The 20,091-nt window shown below is 36.8% G+C and overlaps 1 protein-coding gene across 2 annotated transcripts in view; it reads left to right on the top strand.

Annotated features, from left to right (window-relative positions):
• Positions 1-17,973: 17,973 nt before the first annotated feature.
• NCEH1 (neutral cholesterol ester hydrolase 1) overlaps positions 17,974-20,091 on the top strand; it is a 59,465-nt gene continuing 57,347 nt past the window's right edge. For both annotated transcript variants that reach the window (XR_006609157.1, XM_004756591.3), the window contains exon 1: positions 17,974-18,301. Coding sequence is in view for 1 of the 2 variants with exons in the window: in XM_004756591.3 (XP_004756648.1) it covers positions 18,164-18,301 (138 nt within the window). In the remaining variant the exon portion in view is untranslated. The remainder of the gene's footprint in view (positions 18,302-20,091) is intronic.

Genomic DNA, 20,091 nt, shown 5'->3' with positions numbered 1-20,091 from the left:
GTATATCTGAAAAATTATTAAATCTGTTGCAATAAATGGGCAATATCTGTTGTAATGGACTTTGATTTTAGTACCTAAAGCTGTAATGAAATATATTATAATTTCTAGATTTTATTTTAAAAATGTGCAATGTTGGAATACCTGGGTGGCTCTGCCATCTGCCAACCCATCTGCCTTGGGTTCCAGTCAGGATCTCAGGGCCCTGGGATCAAGCCCTCCGTCGTTGGCTCCTCACACTCCCTGCTCAACAAGGAGGCTGCTTCTCCCTCTCCCTCAGTCTCCCCCATACCCTGCCCCTGCCCTGCTCATGCTTACTGGCTCTCTCTTCAAATAAATAAAATCTTTAAAATTTTTTAAAAATAAAGTGCTTTCATGTAAAGTGACAAAAAAAATTTAAAATGTGAAATGTTATCAACCAATAATTCTATTTTATAGTAAATTTAAATACTTCATCATAGGATTGAATGTTTTACTGTAACTAAATATTAACATTGCGATGTCACAAATTTCATGAAATTGTTTTTCTCCTTCTAGCACCATCCTTATCTCCTCAAAGTATTTTTGAAGTTTGCACCTATATATAATGCCACACGAGATACAAAGATTCAGTCCCTCTAAGAATTTATCACTTAAGGTATTTATTTCAAAAATTTTAATGACTAGCCTTGGAATTCTGTCCTTTCTTGGAATTAATACCATTTTCCAATGGAAATGTCATATATCCAAGTAGGTTATAATGCAGCATCTTTTAAGCTGTCATCTCTGCCTATAAAAAGGCTTTAGAAATTACAATCACAGGAGCCAGAAGAAGCCATTTTAGATACCTCAGTAACCAGTAATTAGGATATGAATTGTAGCTTTATTCATATGAATCATTAGGCCATAAATCACTTACCATATATTTCCAAGGCTATACAAATTTAGCACTTAAAGTTTCACTTGGACAAAGAGAATTAGCTTTGCTTGATGGAGCAAGAGGTTTCCAAATATGATGAGGCCATTATTTCAAATTATGTAATTTGATTAAAAAAATTTTAGATGTGGAAAAAATCTCAGCTCGTTAGTCTCATTCCTTATTTTACAGAAGAACTTTACCAAGGCCAGCACCATAGAGGTTATATTCCTTACCCAAGGTCAGGTAACTAGTTAGTGGCAAAATCAACATCAAATGTTTTATTTTCATTAAGCTATTCTGTCTTTATTAAAATATTAGTGTTTATATTTTATATCATACTTGTAGAAGTGCCAATATCTTTATTTATAATGCATATATATATGTATTTTTTTTTAACCTTTAAAATATCTTAAGATACTTTCAATTACATAAGAGCCTTGTTGGTCTTGTTTATGTACCTAGCAACAGTTCAGTACCTAGCAACAGTTCCTGGCATACATTAGGTTTTTCATGAATACATTGTAATTGATCCCTAAGAATACACATTGCTCTCTAATCCATTCTCCCACCTGCATTCAGAGTGACATTATGCAAATACAAACTCAGCACCACCTCTTTAAAACACTTCAGACCTACTAGGCCTGCATGTCTGACCTCTACCTACATTTCCAGCTTCAACTTACACCATGTTCACTTTCTTTGAGTTCTATACCACATTTTCTTCTCAAGGTTTTTTGCACCTGCTCTTCTCTCTACCAATCCTTCTGATCCCCATTCCTTCAACCTTATTTTAAAAACTTATCTCTTATTTTTACTTTTATCTAACCCATTATTTATGACAATTTTTCAGGAAAAATTCAGTGGAATATTTCCAAAATTGATAAATTTACATCAAGGATAAAATAATTTGCATCTTTGACATTCAAGTACATTACCCAAGAATTGAATGATTTGTATACCACAGCCAGTCCACTTATGAGTGGAAGGGTGTTAATGCTAGTGGTTCTGATCTAATTCATGTATAGTTTAATAGTTTATGAACATAGGCAATTATCCATATCAAAAACTCTGCCAGTTAAGTTTTGCCAGCAACTTCATCTTGGTAGAGTATTATTTGCCATGACAATCATTTGAATACTTTGATTGTACCTAGCAGTATTTTTGTTGCTACTGTTCAAATGAATGGGAAAAAATGTAATTGTTAATCCAGGTGAAATAAAAATGGAAACCAGGTCATCCAAAAATGGTAAATATTTGACCTCAATTTTATGATCATTTGCAATAAGCAGTTTAACTGTAGGTTTAATAATGAAGGAAAAATTACATGTAAGAAGGGCACCTGGGTGGTTCAATCAGTTAAGCGTATGCCTTTGGCTCAGGTCATGATCCCAGAGTCACTGAATCAAGTCCAGCATCAGCCTCCGTACTTATCAGGGAGTCTGCTTCTCCCTCTGGGCGTCCCGTCTCTTGATCAATCTCTCTCTATCAAATACATAAAATCTTTTTTAAAAAATTACATGTAAGAAATAACAAATTCATTGGGAAAATTATTTAAAATGTGAGATTTTAAATGATATTTAAGTGCACAATGCAACTATATATAAATACTATGTATAGAAAAAAATTTCTTCATAGAAGAAATACAAAAAATGTTCTTAATGTTTGTATCTAGCCAATAGCATTTGAGATTATTTCTCCCTCTACTTTCCTTTTTATTTTCCTTTTTTTTTTTTTTTTTGGTAATTTTCAAACGTTTTATCATCATGTTTTAGTGAGCAGTTGTTTTCCTGGCTGTTCAACATTTAACCCTTCCTTCCTAATAATAGTCTGATTTCCCTTTTGAGAAATCCCTCATGGGAATATGGTTTTAGTGAGAGGTACTGCTTCTTTGTTACCACAGATATGAATGGGGACACATTCTTCCCATGATTAAAACTCTGCCAATCAGATGCTCTCTTCATCTCTTCATAGGACTTTGAATGTTTAGCATGTGCTAAAGCTATGAAAAGCAGTTAGGATCATATGTATTCTGATAGCAACAGCAGTATGCAGACCGGAGTTTTTGAATCCAATAATCTCTGCTGGTGTTTCCACTACATACTCCTCCTCCTCTCCAGCTCTTGCCCATATCCCAAGGTTGATCCTTATCCTGATTCTGCAAAAAAACAATAAATCTTTTTTTTTCCTTCAAGATAGAATTGATTTCTATTGCCTGTGACCAAGAGTGCTAAGATGTGTTGCACTTTTACAAATACAGATCTTGTTGGCTCTACCTTCAGAATACATACAGAAGCCGACAAGTTCTTAGCCCCTCCATTACCCTTTTATAGACTACTATCTTCCCTCGCCTGAATTATTGCAGTACCTACTAACTCATCTCCTCAGTTTCACCCTTAGACCTCCACTGTCCATTCTCAGTAAAGCTGCTGGAGCATGCCTGTAAACTCAGAAGTCAGATCTTGTCACTATGCTCAAAAGCCTTTCATGGCTTCCCATTTCTTCCATTCTAATACCAGTGTTTTCACAATAGACTTTATGGCCCCAGCACAATCCTTACCAACATCATCACCTCTCCCCGGCACAGTTTTTCTCACCTGTAGCCACCCCAGCCTCTTTGCTGCTCCTCATATCAGGAGTACGTGGAAGGCATGCTCCTGAGTCAGGCTGTTTCCTCTGCTTTTATGCTCTTCCCTCATACATGGATGACATTTTTCCTCTTCTCTTTCAATTCTTCTCCAAATGCACTGTCTCAATCAGCCTAGGTGGCTATCCCAACCAGAACTGTAGCCCCTCCCCAAACACCTCTGGTCCCCTTTGCCTTGCTTTTTTTTTTTTTTTAAATTTCATAGCCATTATTATTGGCAGTTATGTCATTGCTTATTGTCTGTCTCTCTATACTAGCATGTGAGCGCCATGAAAGCAGAGAGTCTTGTCTGTTTTGTTCTGGGTAGATTTCCAGTAACCAGGTCACTACCCGCTACATAATAGGTACTCAATTTTTTTTTTTTAATAAGGATAAGCAAAAGAAGAAATGAGGACTAAAATATGAAAATGCAGAAGGGAAGAAAGATTTTAAAGTTTCGAAATATTATCTACGTGTTATAATGACAATTTAGTCATTTATTAACTGTTTTCAAGCTTTTTTTTTTAAGTTTTCATTTGCATTCCAGTTGGTTAACATACAGTGTAATAGTAGTTTCAGGTGTACAACTTAGTGATTCAACACTTCCATACATCACCTCGTACTCCTCATGACAAATGCTCTCGGTAATTTCCATCACCTGTTTCTCATTTTCCCAACAATCTCCCCTGTGGTAACCATCCATTTGTTCTCTATAGTTAAGTTTTCAAGCTTTTTTGAGTATTTCTTCAAATGAAACATCACAATGAACTCCCATATACAAAACATATAAAGGCCAAGCTGAATTGAAATAAGGAATAAGGGCACCTGGGTGACTCAGTCTGTGAAGCTGCGGACTCTTGGCTTATGCTGAGATGGTGATCTCATGAGTGGTGAGATCAAGCTCCTTGTTTTGCTCCTGCTTTGGGCTCTGCGTTCAGTGAGGATTCTGCTTGAGTTTCTTTCTCTCTCTTCCTCTTCCTCTGCCCCTCCTCCTGCTCACTCACCCTCTCTCTCTCTCTCTCTCTCTCAAATAAAGAAATAAATCCTAAAAAAAAAAAAAAAACAGTTAAACATATGACTGCATAAGACCCAGCAATCCCATTCCTACACATAAGAATCTTTGAAAAAATATTCATGGTTGCTAAAAATGAGAAAAAAATTAAATGTGTCTCATTAGTGAATGCATAAACAGATAGTGGTACATCCCAAATATGGAATACTACTCAGCAATTTCCATGTAACAAAAAGGATGATTCTCAGATGCATTATGTTAAGTAAAATAAGCCAGAAACAAAAAGCTACCTGTTTTATGATTCTATTTATATGGCATTCTGAAAAAGACAAATATGGGGACAAAAAACAGATCAGTGATTGACAGAAGCTGAGGTTGAAGAGACAGTTTTAGTACAGAATGACACAATAAAATTTTGGGGAATGGTGGAAGTACTCATTTTTTATTGTGGTTATAGCTACACAAATGTACACCTTTGTCAGAACTCATTGCTCTCTAATCCATTCTGCCACCTGCATTCAGAGTGATTCAGTGTACTTTTGTAAGTAATACCTCAATAAACACACTTTTAAAAAGAAAAAAATGGAATCTGTTTTCCATTTTCAAAATTGTTTTATCCTACTGCCTTTCTTTTTGTGCAACTGGAGTTCACAGGGCCATACAGCATCCTAACCATCCATAGTAGAGAGGTAATTTCATGGTAATGTGTATAAAATAGAAAAATGTTTCCCTAATGCACACTAACATGAAAGTTGTGATGCTTGATATAGTCACAGATGTGGGAAAAAAAAAAAACCCTAATGCTTTATCTCTCATTATTTTTACCTTCTTTTTCACACACAGTTGAACTTATTTTATAGAGGCGATTAAAATATTAGGCTATTTTCTCCTTCATTAAGCATAATTTCCTTTAATTTTTCATTAACATTTTGCCTACTTCTCTTTTTGAAGATTAAATGGAGCTGTTATATATAGAATCATATTGAATTGAGATGTTTATCAAGATTTTAAAATTACATTGCTTCATTTTCCTAATTAAAATATTTTTTGTTTGTTTTCTTTTCCTTTTCACATGAATGTGACTGACCAAAGAATTTATATGTATTAAATTACTGCTCTTTGGAACACCAACATGAAATTAAAAGCCAATATGCTATCATATAATAGATACCTCTAGGTAGCACTTCTATATTGCTTGATTTTTAAAATTGTGAACATGGATTATTTTTATAATTTTTAAGTTAGGGAAACAAAGTACCCCTAACTGTGCCATTTTCCTTATGAAACCCTTGACTCCCTGTTAATTATCAGTAACATACATCTAAAAACTGTCCCACGAACACTCAAGGTCTTTTACCAACTCTCCCCCAAAGCAGATAGAACAAATATGATTTCATGCTATGAAAATAAGAAACATAAGTTAAAAGACCCATATCCTGTAAACTCTTGGGATACCTTGTGGTAGAAAACACAATTCATATATTTATCTAAATTTTTAAAATTAAAAATTAATCATCTATCCATAACTTTACAACTAATCGCACAGATCTCAAAAACAAAAACAAAAAAAAGGTTATTTATTGCTTTGTTTATTCTATTATCTTGTTTGAATTATAATGAATATATTTACCATTTTATTATCTTAGGTCCCTAAAGAAGAATCAACTGTGTTTGATTATCACACGATTATCAAAAGGAAGGAGTTTTTTAGTAAAACCAACATTGTACTGTCTTGAGGAAGCTCTGGCTTGATTTCTTGACTTGACTTTGGTATTTCACAAGACAGAAAAAAAATGGTTATTATACCACAGTTCCTCTTCTTGAACCAAGAGATGGGGCATTAAGCATAGGCTTTATTTCCTAAGCCATACAAATGAAGAGCTAAGTTCTATTTCACTGTTTTTGGTTTATACCACATTACTGGATTATACCTCCGCCCGCTTCACTTGGTTGACCTTTTTATATCTCCTCTCAAATGTGGACACATTCCAAAAAACCAGGGATTCCACAGTGGTATCTTTCCCATGCATCTTGACTAGCTTAGGCTGAGTCAAAATATACTACTCCCTTTTTTTTTTTTAAGTTTATTATCTTTTTTAAAAAATTATCTCTTCAATCAACATGGGACTGGGACTCACAACTCTGAGATCAAGAGTCACATGCTCTTCCAACTGAGCCAGCTGGAACCTCTGGAACCTCAGGTTCCACTACTTTTATAAAGGCTGGGAATCTGCTCCACAATACTAGGTGCAAAAAACACCATTTTCTTTACTGTTCTAAATTAGATGTATCTGCTTAAGCTTGTTATTCATCAAGATTTTGGGGAAATCCATCATTAATCCACCTTATTTAACTGATTTTATGGGGGAATGAAGATAGGATAGATAGGTTCCACCCTGTCTCTAGATCATAAATAATCTGGATCATCATATACAATCTAGGGGAAAAAGCTCTAGTCTTTGTCTATTTTGATCACCTTTGAAATGTTAGTTACTGATGCCTGCGTAAATCATCTGTAGGCAAACACCTCTATTACTTTTATGCTGTGCAGGAAAAAAATGTCTTTCATTTCCCCAAATCATGGCACGTGGTGTTCAGTCCTCACACTTCCCCAAACTGTGCCTACTCAGCAGTTCTTCTGTAGGAGTGCTGCATGAGAGTGGGTCTGAGAACTCCCTCCCTCTTAGAACAGCCTTCACCATGTTCAGGAAAAATAAACTGGAGGTAAAGAATCCATCTTTACCTCAAAGAACTGGTCTCATTTTCTCCCTCTCCTTTCCTCCAGTGCTTCTGAAACAAAATGGCTTACTTCCTTGAGGGCAAACGGAAGAGTGCTCATGAAAAGGAACTCTGGTTCCTACATGTTCTTTGTTTAATGCTAATTTACTCTACTATTTATTTATTTATTTAAGATTTATTTACTATTTGAGAGAGAGAGAGAGAGAGAGAGAATGAGCAGGACAGGGGGTAGGGGCAAAGGGAGAGGGAGAGAGAGAGAATCTCAAGCTGACTCTCTGCTGAACTTGGAGTCTGACACAGGGCTGGGTCCTACCACCCAGAGATCACGACCTGAGACCACAACCTTAGCAGAAATCAAGAGCCAGCCCCGCAACTGACTCAGCCACCCAAGTGTCCCACTACACTAATTATTTAAACATGAGTTAGGAGATATTAAATCAAAGTGAATTTAAACATTGATTATTTACTTATTGAAACATGTAACTGAAGTTTCATAATTATTAATTAAAAACCACAAGTCTGATGTCAGATTTTCTTAAATATTACATATTCATTTATCAAATTACACACAAATTATATTGATTATAAAACTTATTACTACTTTTATACTTCAAGTAGTTATAAAAGTATTATACTATGGATTTAAATTTATGATTTTCATTATTTCTATACTAATCTTATTATTTCTCATTTCTCTTAGGGGTTGCCTTCCTTGGGTTACAGAAATATTAATTACTTGAGGGGTGGAGTACCAAATAAAACAACCAAAAAACATCAGTGCAAGGTAGCCAGGGTCACAAATTCCGGATTGTCAGTGTATTGGGTCTGGCTTCAAATCCTAGCTACTGATCTCCAGGCTAAACTTCCTTTTCATATTTATTTTCTGTGGCAGAGACTCGAATGTGAAATTTAGGATAAGGTATTTTGGGCAGAGAAGAGTCAGAATCAATAAGAGCTTTGGGAATAAATCATGGAATATTAGAGCTAAAGAACACCTTAAAATTAGTCTCTGCTCACTTCACTTTCTAAACGTGGAAAAGAAAAAGAAAAAGAAACAGGTACTGGTGGCATGACTATTAAGATATCGTTTTTAATAATCTAAGAGTCATAATTTTATGGTCATGACCAAGGATGCTGGCAATTAAAAAGAAGATTAATGTGAGAGCCAAGATAAGCAAAACTGATAGCCATCACTGTGAATTTATTTTGTAAATGATGAAATCAGGGCTTTCAATCACAAACAACAGAACCAACTCATGCAAGTTAGTTTTAACAATAACAACAACTACAAAAAAAAAACAATCATTCTCAGAACCTAAAGCTTCTTGGAGCAATACCCAAAGTCACCACCAGATTGTCCACAGTGCTCTGGGAATAAGTTGCACAGACTACCAGCAACCCTCGCTTCTGATGCCACTGAGAACTCAGTGGCCCTTAGCCAGATTCTATGCAACACCTCCTTCCTCTCATGATGCTCTTTTGAGACAAAGGCATTCCATGAGTGCTGCTAATGGCAGGATCTAGGGAACATGCTCGATGTCTGAGATGTGAGAGAGACTAGGATTGTGACATATGTAACCTCGAGCTTGCAGACCCAGGACTCACAATGTAGGAATAAGCAACATTTATGAAGAGTGTTCAAAAGTGGGGCACCTGGGTGGCTCAGTGGGTTAAAGCCCTTGCCTTTGGCCCAGGTCATGACCCCAGGGTCCTGGGATCAAGCCCTGCATCAGGCTCTCTGCTTAGCAGGGAGCCTGCTTCCTCCTCTCTCTCCCTGTCTCTGTCTCTCTCTCTGCCTGCCTTTCTGCCTCCTTGTGATCCTTATCTGTCAAATAAATAAATAAAATCTTAAAAAAAAAAAAAGTGGTCAAAAGATTCTGGGAGGCCACAGATATACTAAATGCTCACCATGATGCTCATGCAAGGTTTCTTTGGAATGGTGTCCCATTCATATGCTCCCAAACATTTTCACTGTAAGGCGTATGAAAAGTCAGATGATTCCTTATTTATTTATTTATTTATTTAAAGTAAGCTCTACATGGGGCTAGAACTAACAATCCCAAGATCAAGGTTTGCACGCTAGACCAACTGAACCCAAAAGATAATTTTTGAAAAAACGAGTCAGGTGCAACTATTATGAAGTAGATTATCAAATAATTTCTAAAATTAATGGGACTTTCATTTAATAGAAATAAGCCATTATATACAATAAAAGTATATGTGTATATATATTGGGGTGTGTGTGTGTATGTCCATTTATAAATTTTTTTATTTTTTTACTTTTTTATAAACATATAATGTATTTTTATCCCCAGGGGTACAGGTCTGTGAATCACTAGGTTTATACACTTCCCAGCACTTACCATAGCACACACCTTCCCCAATGTCCATAACCCCATCCCCCTCTCCTGGTCCCCCTCCCCCCAGCAACCCTCAGTTTGTTTTGTGAGATTAAGAGTCACTTAAGGTTTGTCTCCCTCCCCATCCCATCTTGTTTCATTTATTCTTCTCCTACCCCCCAACCCCCATGTTGCAACCAGTTATAAATTTATAATGAGTTAGTTAATCATGAATATTTCAAAAACTGAATGATTTATCTTACCAAAGGTAAAGAAAAATAACTTTAGGCCAATGAATCTAATAGACTTTAATCATGTTCCATGTTTTTTTCCCAATGATAGAATTTTGTGCCAATCCACATTTCTGTGATTTGATCATGATCACTTACTGAGTTAATACTATATCTTAACCATTCCTTGTTTTTTTTCCATACATAAATTACTTTTTCATGGTAGCTTTTGTGTTTTTCTTGTAGAAGTGTGGCATTAGAGCCTTATTTAAAGTACCTTTTGTAATGTTTACCTTATATTTGCATTCTCATATAACTGGTAACTCTTTGAGCTGGAAAGAATCTTAGAGATCCTGGGTCCAAGCCATTATTTTATGGAGAAAGAAACTAAGAGTCAAGAAAGTTGGGTAACTTCCCAAAGTCATATAGACAGTGAATGGTAGAGCGCTTAGTCAAGAATTTCCAGCCAACTTTCCTTCTGTTAGGACAGGCAGTTTGAGACAAATATAAAGGATTATTTTATAAATACAATTTTTGAATTGGATAAATAAATGTAAATAGGTATAACTTTCAATAAAAGTTCAAGTGTATCTGGTATAAGATGGTTCTAGTACCAATTTTCTTAGGTACTTTTGTAAACTTCTGTTTCTACATTATTTTTTAAACATTATTATGTAGTAATGAATGAAGAAAATTGAAAAACTCAAAGTGTTAAAAAGAAATTAAAATTATTCATAGTTCTACTGCATAAACAGAAATGCATCTGAGGTTTGGGTATATTTATCTCCAGTTGTTCTATTTAAACTTTGCAGTTCTTTAAACTTAATTGTTGTCATAATATGTATTTACTTATTATAACCTAAGCAATTGTTTGTGGTAGTATCCTGCTTTTTAAATTATTTTAATGAAAAAATAAAAAGAAATAAAAATAAAAAACATAAATTATTTTAAGGGCTAAGTGTTCCATTTAAATTTAGGTATAATGTTTACTTATTTTAATATGTAGAAGAAACTTATTTTTATATATTTTAAATATATATAATTTTTAAAATAATCTTTATTAAGGAATTTTTTTCCTACATAAAGACTCGTATTACAGCATCATTTATAAAAGGAAACTGGATACTGTGTATTTACCTACCTTTCATAACATCTATTTTCATCTATGATCTATTCTCTCTTCATAATTTTTTGCAGGGGAAAAACAAGATCCTGAAAATTACTTTACATTCCTTGACTCTCAGTAAGGTTAAATATCTTCCTATGTATCTCTTTACTGACTGCATTTTCTGTCACATGAATATAAAGATTGTTAAAATGTATTTATTTTATCAATATATTTTTATATTGATATAAACTTTAATATAACAGAAACTTAAAATATTTAAACAAATGCATCAAAAGTCTGCCATATCAAAAAAAAAAAAAAAGACTGCCATATCATATTTTACTATATATATCAAATTATCACAACTGAGTAACAAACTTCAAGGAAGAAAATCCTTAAAAAGTGCAGATGTAATATCCATACCTAATGATAAAAGGATCAATTCATTTAAAAGATGTAATAATCCCCTACATATATGGACCCAACAGTAGAGCGCCTAAATATATTAAACATATACTGACAGATTTGAAAGGAGAAAGACAATACAGTAATAGCAGGGACTTCAACAATGGTTAGATCATCTAGACAGAATAGAAACAAAATTAGACTTGAACCATGCTTTAGACCAATGGCTCTAACAGACATATATAGAATATTCCATCCAACAGCAGCAGAATTTACATTCTTCCCAACTGCACACAGAACATTCTCCAGAATAGATTGTATGGTAGGTCACAAAGCAAGTCATAGCAAATTTAAGTATACCAAGTATCTTTTCCAAACACAACAGTGTGAAACTAGAAATCAATAAGAGGAAGAAAGCTGAAAAAATTCACAAATATGTAGAAATTAAACAACATACTCCTGAACAACTAATGGGTCAAAGAAATCAGAATGGAAATGAAAAAATATCTTGAAATGAATGAAAATGAAAACACAACATACTCAAATATGTGGGATAGAACAAAAGCTGTTTTAAGAGGGAAGTTTATAATAATAAACATATTAAGAAAAATAAAGATTTCAAATAAATAACCTAACTTTATATGTCAAGAAACTAGAAAAAGAACAACTAAGTCCAAGGTTAGTATAAGGAAGGAACTAACAAAGATCAGGGCAGAAATGAATGAAACAGAGAACAAAAAGACAATAGAAAAAAAAATGAATGAAACTAAAAGCTGTTTTTTTGAAATTTAATTTTGAAAACAAAATAAAGTTTTTAGCTAAACTAAGAAAAAAAGAAGATTCAAATAAGTAGAATCAGAAATGGGGGAGGAGACATTACAACTGATAACACAAAAATACAAAGCATCATAGAAACTACTGTAAACAATCATGCCAACAAACTGGATAGCCTAGGAGAAATGGATAAATTCTTAGTAATGTACAACCTACCAAAACTGACTCATTAAGAATAGAAAATCTAAACAGATCAGTAACATGTAAGGAAACTGGCAACAGTAATAAAAAAAGAGTTTCAAGAAGAAAGGCCCAGCACCATTTGGTTTCTCTGGAGAATTCTACCAAACATTTAAAAAATTAATGTACATTGCTCTCAAACTTCCAAAAAATTGAGGAGGAGGGAACACTCCCAAACTTTCTTTACAAGGCCAGCATTATCTTAAGACCAAAGCCAGACAGTACAACAAAAAGAGAGGTAGAGATCAGCATCTCTGATGAAATGAAAACAGAATATCAGAGAGATAATCCGTACTTCCCCTGTTCATTATTCACAATAGCCAAGACAAGCCAAAAAATACCAAGTATCTATGTCTATCAACAGGCATACAAATAAAGAAGCTCTGTTGCAAGCACGTGCATGCACACAAACGCAGTGGACTAATTCAACCATGAGAAAGAAAGAAATCTGCCACTTGCAGCAACGTGGATGGACCCTGGGGCATTTTACGCTTAAGTGCAATTGGCCAGATGGAGAAAGACAAATATTACTGCATGATATCACTTAGTATGTGGAATCTAAAAGAATGAAATAAAATAAAATGTCAAACTTAGAGTAGAAAAATGAATGCCTTGGGCTGGGAGGTAGGGGAAATAGAGAAAGGTTGGTAAAAGGGTACAAACTGCCACTTTTAAGTCAGACACAGAAAGAAAAATGCTGAATGACATCACTTATTTGTGAAATCTAAAAAAAGCCAAACTCACTGAGAGTGAGAGTAAAATGGTGGTTGTCTGAGGAGGAAGTAGGAAAATGGGGAGATGTTGATCAAAGAGCACAGACTTCCAGTTACAAGATGACTAAGTTCTGGGGATCTTATGTATAACATGGTGATTATAGTTAACAATACTGAATTATATACTCGAAAGTTGAGGGAAGAGTAGATCTCAAATGTTCTCACCACAAGAAATGGTAATATGTGACACCATGAAGGAATTAGGTAATGCCTTGGGGGTAGTCTTTTTGCAATATGTAAGTTTATCAAATCAACACATTGTATACCTTAATCTTATACAATGTGACATATCAATTATATTTCAGTAAATCTGGAAAAAATAAAACAGGAATAAAAGTTTTACTTTAAAAAAAGGATTTGGGTATTTCCAAGTGCTCTCTCTCTCTCTCAGAGGAGATATTCAAAAGTTTTGGATTACTTACCAAAATTAGACATACATAAAAAACAGATTTGAATTTAGTAAACTTACTGTTTTTAGTTATTGCATTATATTCAATTTGTTTCCTGATTATATTTGGCTATGGAAGAGAGGTGATGATTTTCACATTGTTGACCCTTCAGATCTCAATATTAGATTTTATCAGCTATATGTATTTACTGAACTTTGGCTATGTGCCTAGGACTGAGCTAGGACCTGGCTATAGAGCTTAGGGCAGACACTAGAATAGGTAAGAACTTAAATCTGGGGTTCAAATTTTTAAAAAGAATAACTTCGGGGCATGTGGGTGGCTCAGTGCATTAAGCCTCTGCCTTTGGCTCAGGTCATGATCTCAGGGTCCTGGGATGGAGCCCTGCATCAGGCTCTCTGCTCAGCAGGGAGTCTGCTTCTCCCTCTCTCTCTGCCTGCCTCTCTTCCTACTTGTGGTCTCTTTCTCGCTTTATCAAATAAATAAATAAAATCTTTTTTAAAAAATAAAAAAATAAAAAGAACAACTTCTGGGCATATTCTGGAGACTAACAAAAGTAAATGCCCAAAAGAACTAACCAATGGTTTATTTTTCTGAGATAAGCACATATTTAGAAACCAAGAAACAGTAGAGAAACCTAATTGAAATATATAACCCACTTGATTTATTTTTAGCATCTCTAATTGCTAAGCTTTAAGTGTCATCCTGACTACCTGGCCTAAACTTAGGCCAGTGGATATTTTAAACAATTATTATAAAGTATATTTTATCAATAGAAGTCATTTATTCCTGAGATGCAGAGACAAATTTTCCTATCTTTGATATATATACATTCATTTAAATCAGTGATTTAAATGATTGCACATCACTATCTTTGGTTCCACTGGTAGTTCAGTTAAGAACAGACCTGAGGAATGTCTGGCTGGCTCAACTGGTAGAGCATATGACTCTTGACCTCTGGGTTGTGAGTCTGAGTCCCATGTTGGGTGTGGGGCCTACTTAAAAACAACAACAACAATAAAAGCAGACCTGAAACTTCTGCTGATTAATTTTATTATTCTGTATTATTCATAAAATCAGGAGAAGCTGCTCTCTGAAGGTTTCATGCTCTTGCCACAAACCTTAGATTACACAGTATGCTTGCATATGCCTTTCTCTGCTTCTGTGTCTGATGTGCTTCTACACACCTTTGAAGACTATTCTTTCTACACCTCTACTATAGCACTTAGCAAGTTTTATTTTCCTGTGTACTGTTTATTTTTTTTCCTAGTAGACTGAGCACTCCTTCTGTGCAGGGATATTATCCCATCCCCAAGCATGATGGTGTTCCATACTTAGTAGGTCATTGGTAAATGTCTGCAGACCTTAGAAAACAAATGACATCTATGTCCCAAGATAATAAGGTAATTGTGATATATTGTGACGTTATATAAGCCCAAATATTATCAATTCCTTGATACATAATTGCATACATATGCCTGAAAAAAAAATATCTGGTTCCTAGGTGCACACATAAAATGGGAGGAGCCACTTTATATAAAAAAATTATGAAGTCAATTTCTCAGGAATCATAGGAAGATAAGCCTTAAGTGTGTTACCCATAGTTTTTTGCATCAGTCTGAGAATCTAGAAAAAAAATGGAAAACGGAGAAAAGACACTTAACCACGACACTGTTAAAAGACTGGCTTTTAAGCAGGCAAATATCCACTAGTCTTTCTGAAACAAGATTCTGAAATAAAATCATTTTAGTGTTTTCAGAAATATTGAAAATCACTTTTAAAAAGGTTCCTTCAGGATATAAGTACCCAGCAACATAACACTCTTTCCAACTCATTTCCATCTTTACTCAGAGGTAGGTCTTTTAAATTAACTTTGGGAGGAAGATAAGACTGATAGGTAGTCACTTAGCAGTTACAGAAGGTACTCACAAGCTTCAGGGCCCAATTACATGCTGAACTTTAGAAAATATTGTCACTTGGAGGAAGTGACACCTAAGCAGAGAGCTCATTAATAAGAATGAGCCAATGAGGATGGAAAACAGGGGCAGAGTGCCAGGCAGAGGAAACAGCACGGAATGACATGTATAAAGATCCCGAGGCAGAAAAGCCCTAGTGTATCTGATCGGAAGGAAGCCAATGTGGTTGCAGCATAGAAGACAGATGGAGAAGGCAAGAGGTGAGTTACTGAGGTAGGCAGGGGCAGTCAGACCAGCCCAGAGTGAGGTCTGGAAAGGAGTCTGGAACTTCCTTGAAGAGGATATTCAAATTCGCATGTGATTGTCTGGAACCCTGATTACTTTCCATCAGATACACCTCAGGACTAACAACTATGCCCAGTCATCTACATAGGCTACCTCTTTTCTCGTGGGTAGATCCACCAAGGACATCAGAATAACATTCAGTTCCCTGGAGAGCGCAGCAATTTTTAGAAAATAGAATGTGCCCAGTTTTAAGCAATAAATATCTTTGGTCAATGGCCCCAACTTGTATCGTACTGCAGACCATCTTCTTGTACCTTCCTTACATTCTCCCTACGCCCACCCCCATCACCACCAAGTGTGAAAAATCAAAAAGAGCAGAGTCCTGATTGCCTTGCCTCACTCCTTTATTTCCTAGGTTAGGTATATATGTTGAAAGAATGAAGTATTGGAAACAAGTAATGAAGATGTTTAAATTTATCTTAAAGTGGTCTCTCTCTCTCTCTCTCTCTTTTTTAAATTTCTGAGATTTACAGAAGCATGGAGAGTTGCAGAGGTTCCTTCCATCTTTCTTGGCTTGTCTCTTAGCATACTGCTTAAGGGAAATCGTACTTCACTAAGAGGTAGGAGAAGTAAATATTGGTTCTATCGCTAACAAACTGGAGGACTGTGAGCAAGCTGCTCCCGGCCTCGAGAATTTCATCTATATGCTTAAGGGAAATCGTACTGCACTAAGAGGTAGGAGAAGTAAATATTGGTTCTATCGCTAACAAACTGGAGGACTGTGAGCAAGCTGCTCCCGGCCTCGAGAATTTCATCTATAAAAGTGAGCTTGTTACTACTGCTAAAGATAAAAGCTGTGAGTCAGATGTGGGGGGTTTGTTGTGGTTTGTCACCAGCTCTAAGATCTATGATTTTATGAACATAATCAAAATCTAGGAAGAAAATATCAAAATCTACAGTAAAACTTTGAATTATTTTACAGATTACCTGAAAACGAATTATATTAATTCAGTAGTCATTTCGGTTGGTATCTCTGGGATTATTTCTAATCACCTATAAAGATTAGCTTCTGACTTTATACACATGCATTCACCCACAAACATATATAACTCTTTCTGTTTAGAGTTACGTGCTTAACCAGTAGCTACAACAAAAGCTACAAAACAATGATTTCAAACTTGAATGCTTGAAATGCCATGGAAGTGTCCTCTTTACATAAATGTTTTCTTCCAACTTCAAACAAGAAACATATTTTCTCCTAATAATCTCATTATCAGTCCCATACTTGGGACTACTTCACTTCTCTGGATCAGATTAAATTTAAATTACTATATTAAGGTGAACAATTATATGTACCAAGTGTTCTAAGGCCTAGTTTGAGAAGTTTGGAGCTGTCCTCATACCACCTCCTTAACACAGTTCTTCCAAATATTTTCCTCCTGGATCTCTGCTTGCAGTTCTGCTAGTAAAGTTCTTGGGCCCATTCTATATCCACCCTCTCTTCCCCCATCGGAAATGTGGACTCAAGTGATTTTTCTGCTATCATTGACGCACTGAAAGAATTTTTTTTCAGGTGGCACTTCCTTATTTATTTATTCTTGTATATTAGTATAGATTTCTGGCTTTTATGTTATTTATAATCCATTAATTATTTATTTTGATGCTAAAACTACCCCCCCCCCTTAGCTATTGGGAGATCCTTCAGGCTGTCACCTGTGTCCTTTTGACCAGTCCCATCAGTTTTGAGCACTTCCTTACCTTCTGGCGCAACAGACTCAACTTGTACTTTCCTTGCCCGGGCCTTGGAATCACCCTTTCCTCCAAAGAGCCATCAGAGTCCTGGTTCTTTTTACTGGCAAATGAGTTTGGAAGCCAAGACTTGGGTGCTAGCTAGGCTACTGGCTTGTCACTGATTGAACTACGGGAATTTAGTATCTTTTCCCAGCACGTATCAGCTGGAATTTATATTCCATTGCAAGTCTGGCTCTCGAAGATAGTGTATTTTTATTCTTTCTCAGTATCTCCATTGTGAGTCAGAGTGGCCCACGGGCTTTGCACACACAGAGAGACTCATCACACCGAAACTCTTCTGGGTTTTATAAAGTTCGGGATCCTGCAGGAGCGAGCCCTTAGTTACAGGCGTGCAATACAGACCTGTGTCCTCCAGAGTCCGCTGTGCTGCGCCCAGGGCAGCCCGCGAGCGTTCTCAAACCCCGAGTGGCTGCAACACTGCAAGGACACCGAAGAGGAGGCACGTCAGCGCTCCGACTTCCTCCCGACGCCGCCTCTGATTGGCTCCTGGGCGCATAAGAAACCGGTGAATGAGCGGCTGACCCTTACAGAAACTTGCCGAAGGTCTTTGGGTGGCACCGATCTCTCCTCCGCGTCCACCCGCGGGCACGCCGAGTCGGAGAAGGATGAGGTCGTCCTGTGTCCTGCTCACCGCCCTGGTGGCGCTGGTTGCTTATTACATCTACATCCCCCTGCCCAGCGCCGTGTCGGATCCCTGGAAGCTGATGCTGCTGGACGCGACTTTCCGGAGCGCACAGCAAGTGGTGAGACGCAGCCCAGAGCTGATTCTCTCTCCCTGCTCTTAAGTAATATTTGAAGGGGAAAGCAAGATTTCCGGACCGCGTCCCCCGAGAACGCGTATTTTTCTAACGCAATTAGGCGATCGATTTTTAAGGTGGTTCAGTCTGGCGTTTTCGGGGTGTCGCATTTGCCTCCTTGCTAGCAGCGGGCTAGATCTCTATCTTCTCCTCTGCGTTGGTGGCCGCCAAGGTGAAGTTCTTGAATAGAATTTGATAACTGTTTAACCCTTCGTCTGTCCTAAATATCTCCCCTCTTTCTTGGTTGACAACGTCAAAAATAAATAAATAAATAAATAAATAAATAAATACATACATACATACATACATACACCTTTCAGCATTTTTATAAAATCTCCCCATTTTCCTTCTTCTGTAGGGGCCAGCAGAGAGTGAGTTAAATGTTTTAGGAAGGCTGTGGGGAAAAACAGGCTCTGATTCCTGGGGCCGTGTGCGGCCACCTTAAAAGCAGAAGCGGCCCCCGCGATCTCCCGAGGTCCCCTGACTGTGGAGCTCTCTGTTCCTGGGGGCAACTGGCAGGGCTCTTGCTAGCACTTGAGTAACCGCGGTGATCTCCCGTGATCTCCCGCTTCGTGCGCGGTGCTTATCAGCTCAGCCCAAGAAGGAGGCCAGGAGGCCTGGCTGCCACTCCGAAGACCAGGCGGTGGAGGGGGCGGCAGCTGCGGTTCGCGTGATGCACTTGTTTTCTGCCTGCCCTGCAGCATTTCTTTCCTGTCCTTGATTGTCAAGGAGATCATCTCTGAGCCAGGATACTCCTGCTCACCCTGGCGAGGGAGCATTTCTGTCTGTTGTGCCATGGGGATGGATTTCTTTTCCCCGTAGACAGTGCGGTGTAACTGTCTGCAGTTTATTCTACAGTAAGAGACATTAATTTTAGTGCCAGAGAATCTAAAATCTTAACTACAGTCAGCAGCCAAGGCTGGGTCCTATTATTCTAACCCTTCTTAATCTCAGGTTATTTTTGTAAGCTCCCCCCGCCCCGGAGTGACTAGAGAAAGAGGGAGAGAAAAAAAAATCATGATTTTCCTAGCAGGCTGATGTTCCTTTTCCCTGTCCATTCTAATTGTGTGTAAAATCACGGAGTCTCTGAGGCTTTGTCCTATCAAAAAGCCCCCGAAGGAGGGTATTGTAGCACATTCCTACTTGGGATTTGGTTTTCTTTCTTTTTTTTTTTTTTTTAATTATTTAAAAAAAAATTATTTTTAACTAACCTATACACCCATTGCGGGACTCAAACTCACAACTCTGGGATTAAGAGCTACCTCTTCCACCTACTGAGGCAGCCAGACACCCCAGCAATTCATTTTTTTAAATTCAGCCATGTTTTCCGTTCCCTGTTGTCTCTTAGGAATGGTTTATGAAGTTATAGATCCCCTTTCTTCCCTCCTGCTGACTGTAATGCTGACCTGGTGAAAGAATGACCATTCCCTTCTCTAGCATTTGTCCCAAGAAAGGTGGTCTTCTTGTAGGAAGCCCTGAAGTCCCTCTCTTCCTTCAGAAATTAAGTAATTTGGGAGTGCTATCCTTTAAAGTTCTTTTAAAGACCTTAAATGGTCTTTACCTGGGTGGGTTATAAGGGCCTTCAACAATAAAAAGAAGAATGACTAGTTAGAGGAATAAGAAAAACATGAAAAAAAAATCCAACTGCTATATTGGCTACAGAGATTTTTTTTTTTTTTAGTTTTCAGGTCACCAAAGGAGTCTTCCCCATCATGTGTAATTTGGGAAAAGTCAGG

Source organism: Mustela putorius, unplaced genomic scaffold (assembly GCF_011764305.1).
Source record: "Mustela putorius furo isolate JIRA1106 unplaced genomic scaffold, ASM1176430v1.1 tig00003834_pilon_pilon_pilon, whole genome shotgun sequence".
In the NCBI taxonomy this organism is placed as follows: Eukaryota; Metazoa; Chordata; class Mammalia; order Carnivora; family Mustelidae; genus Mustela; species Mustela putorius.
This window is presented reverse-complemented; position numbering and strand designations above follow the sequence as displayed.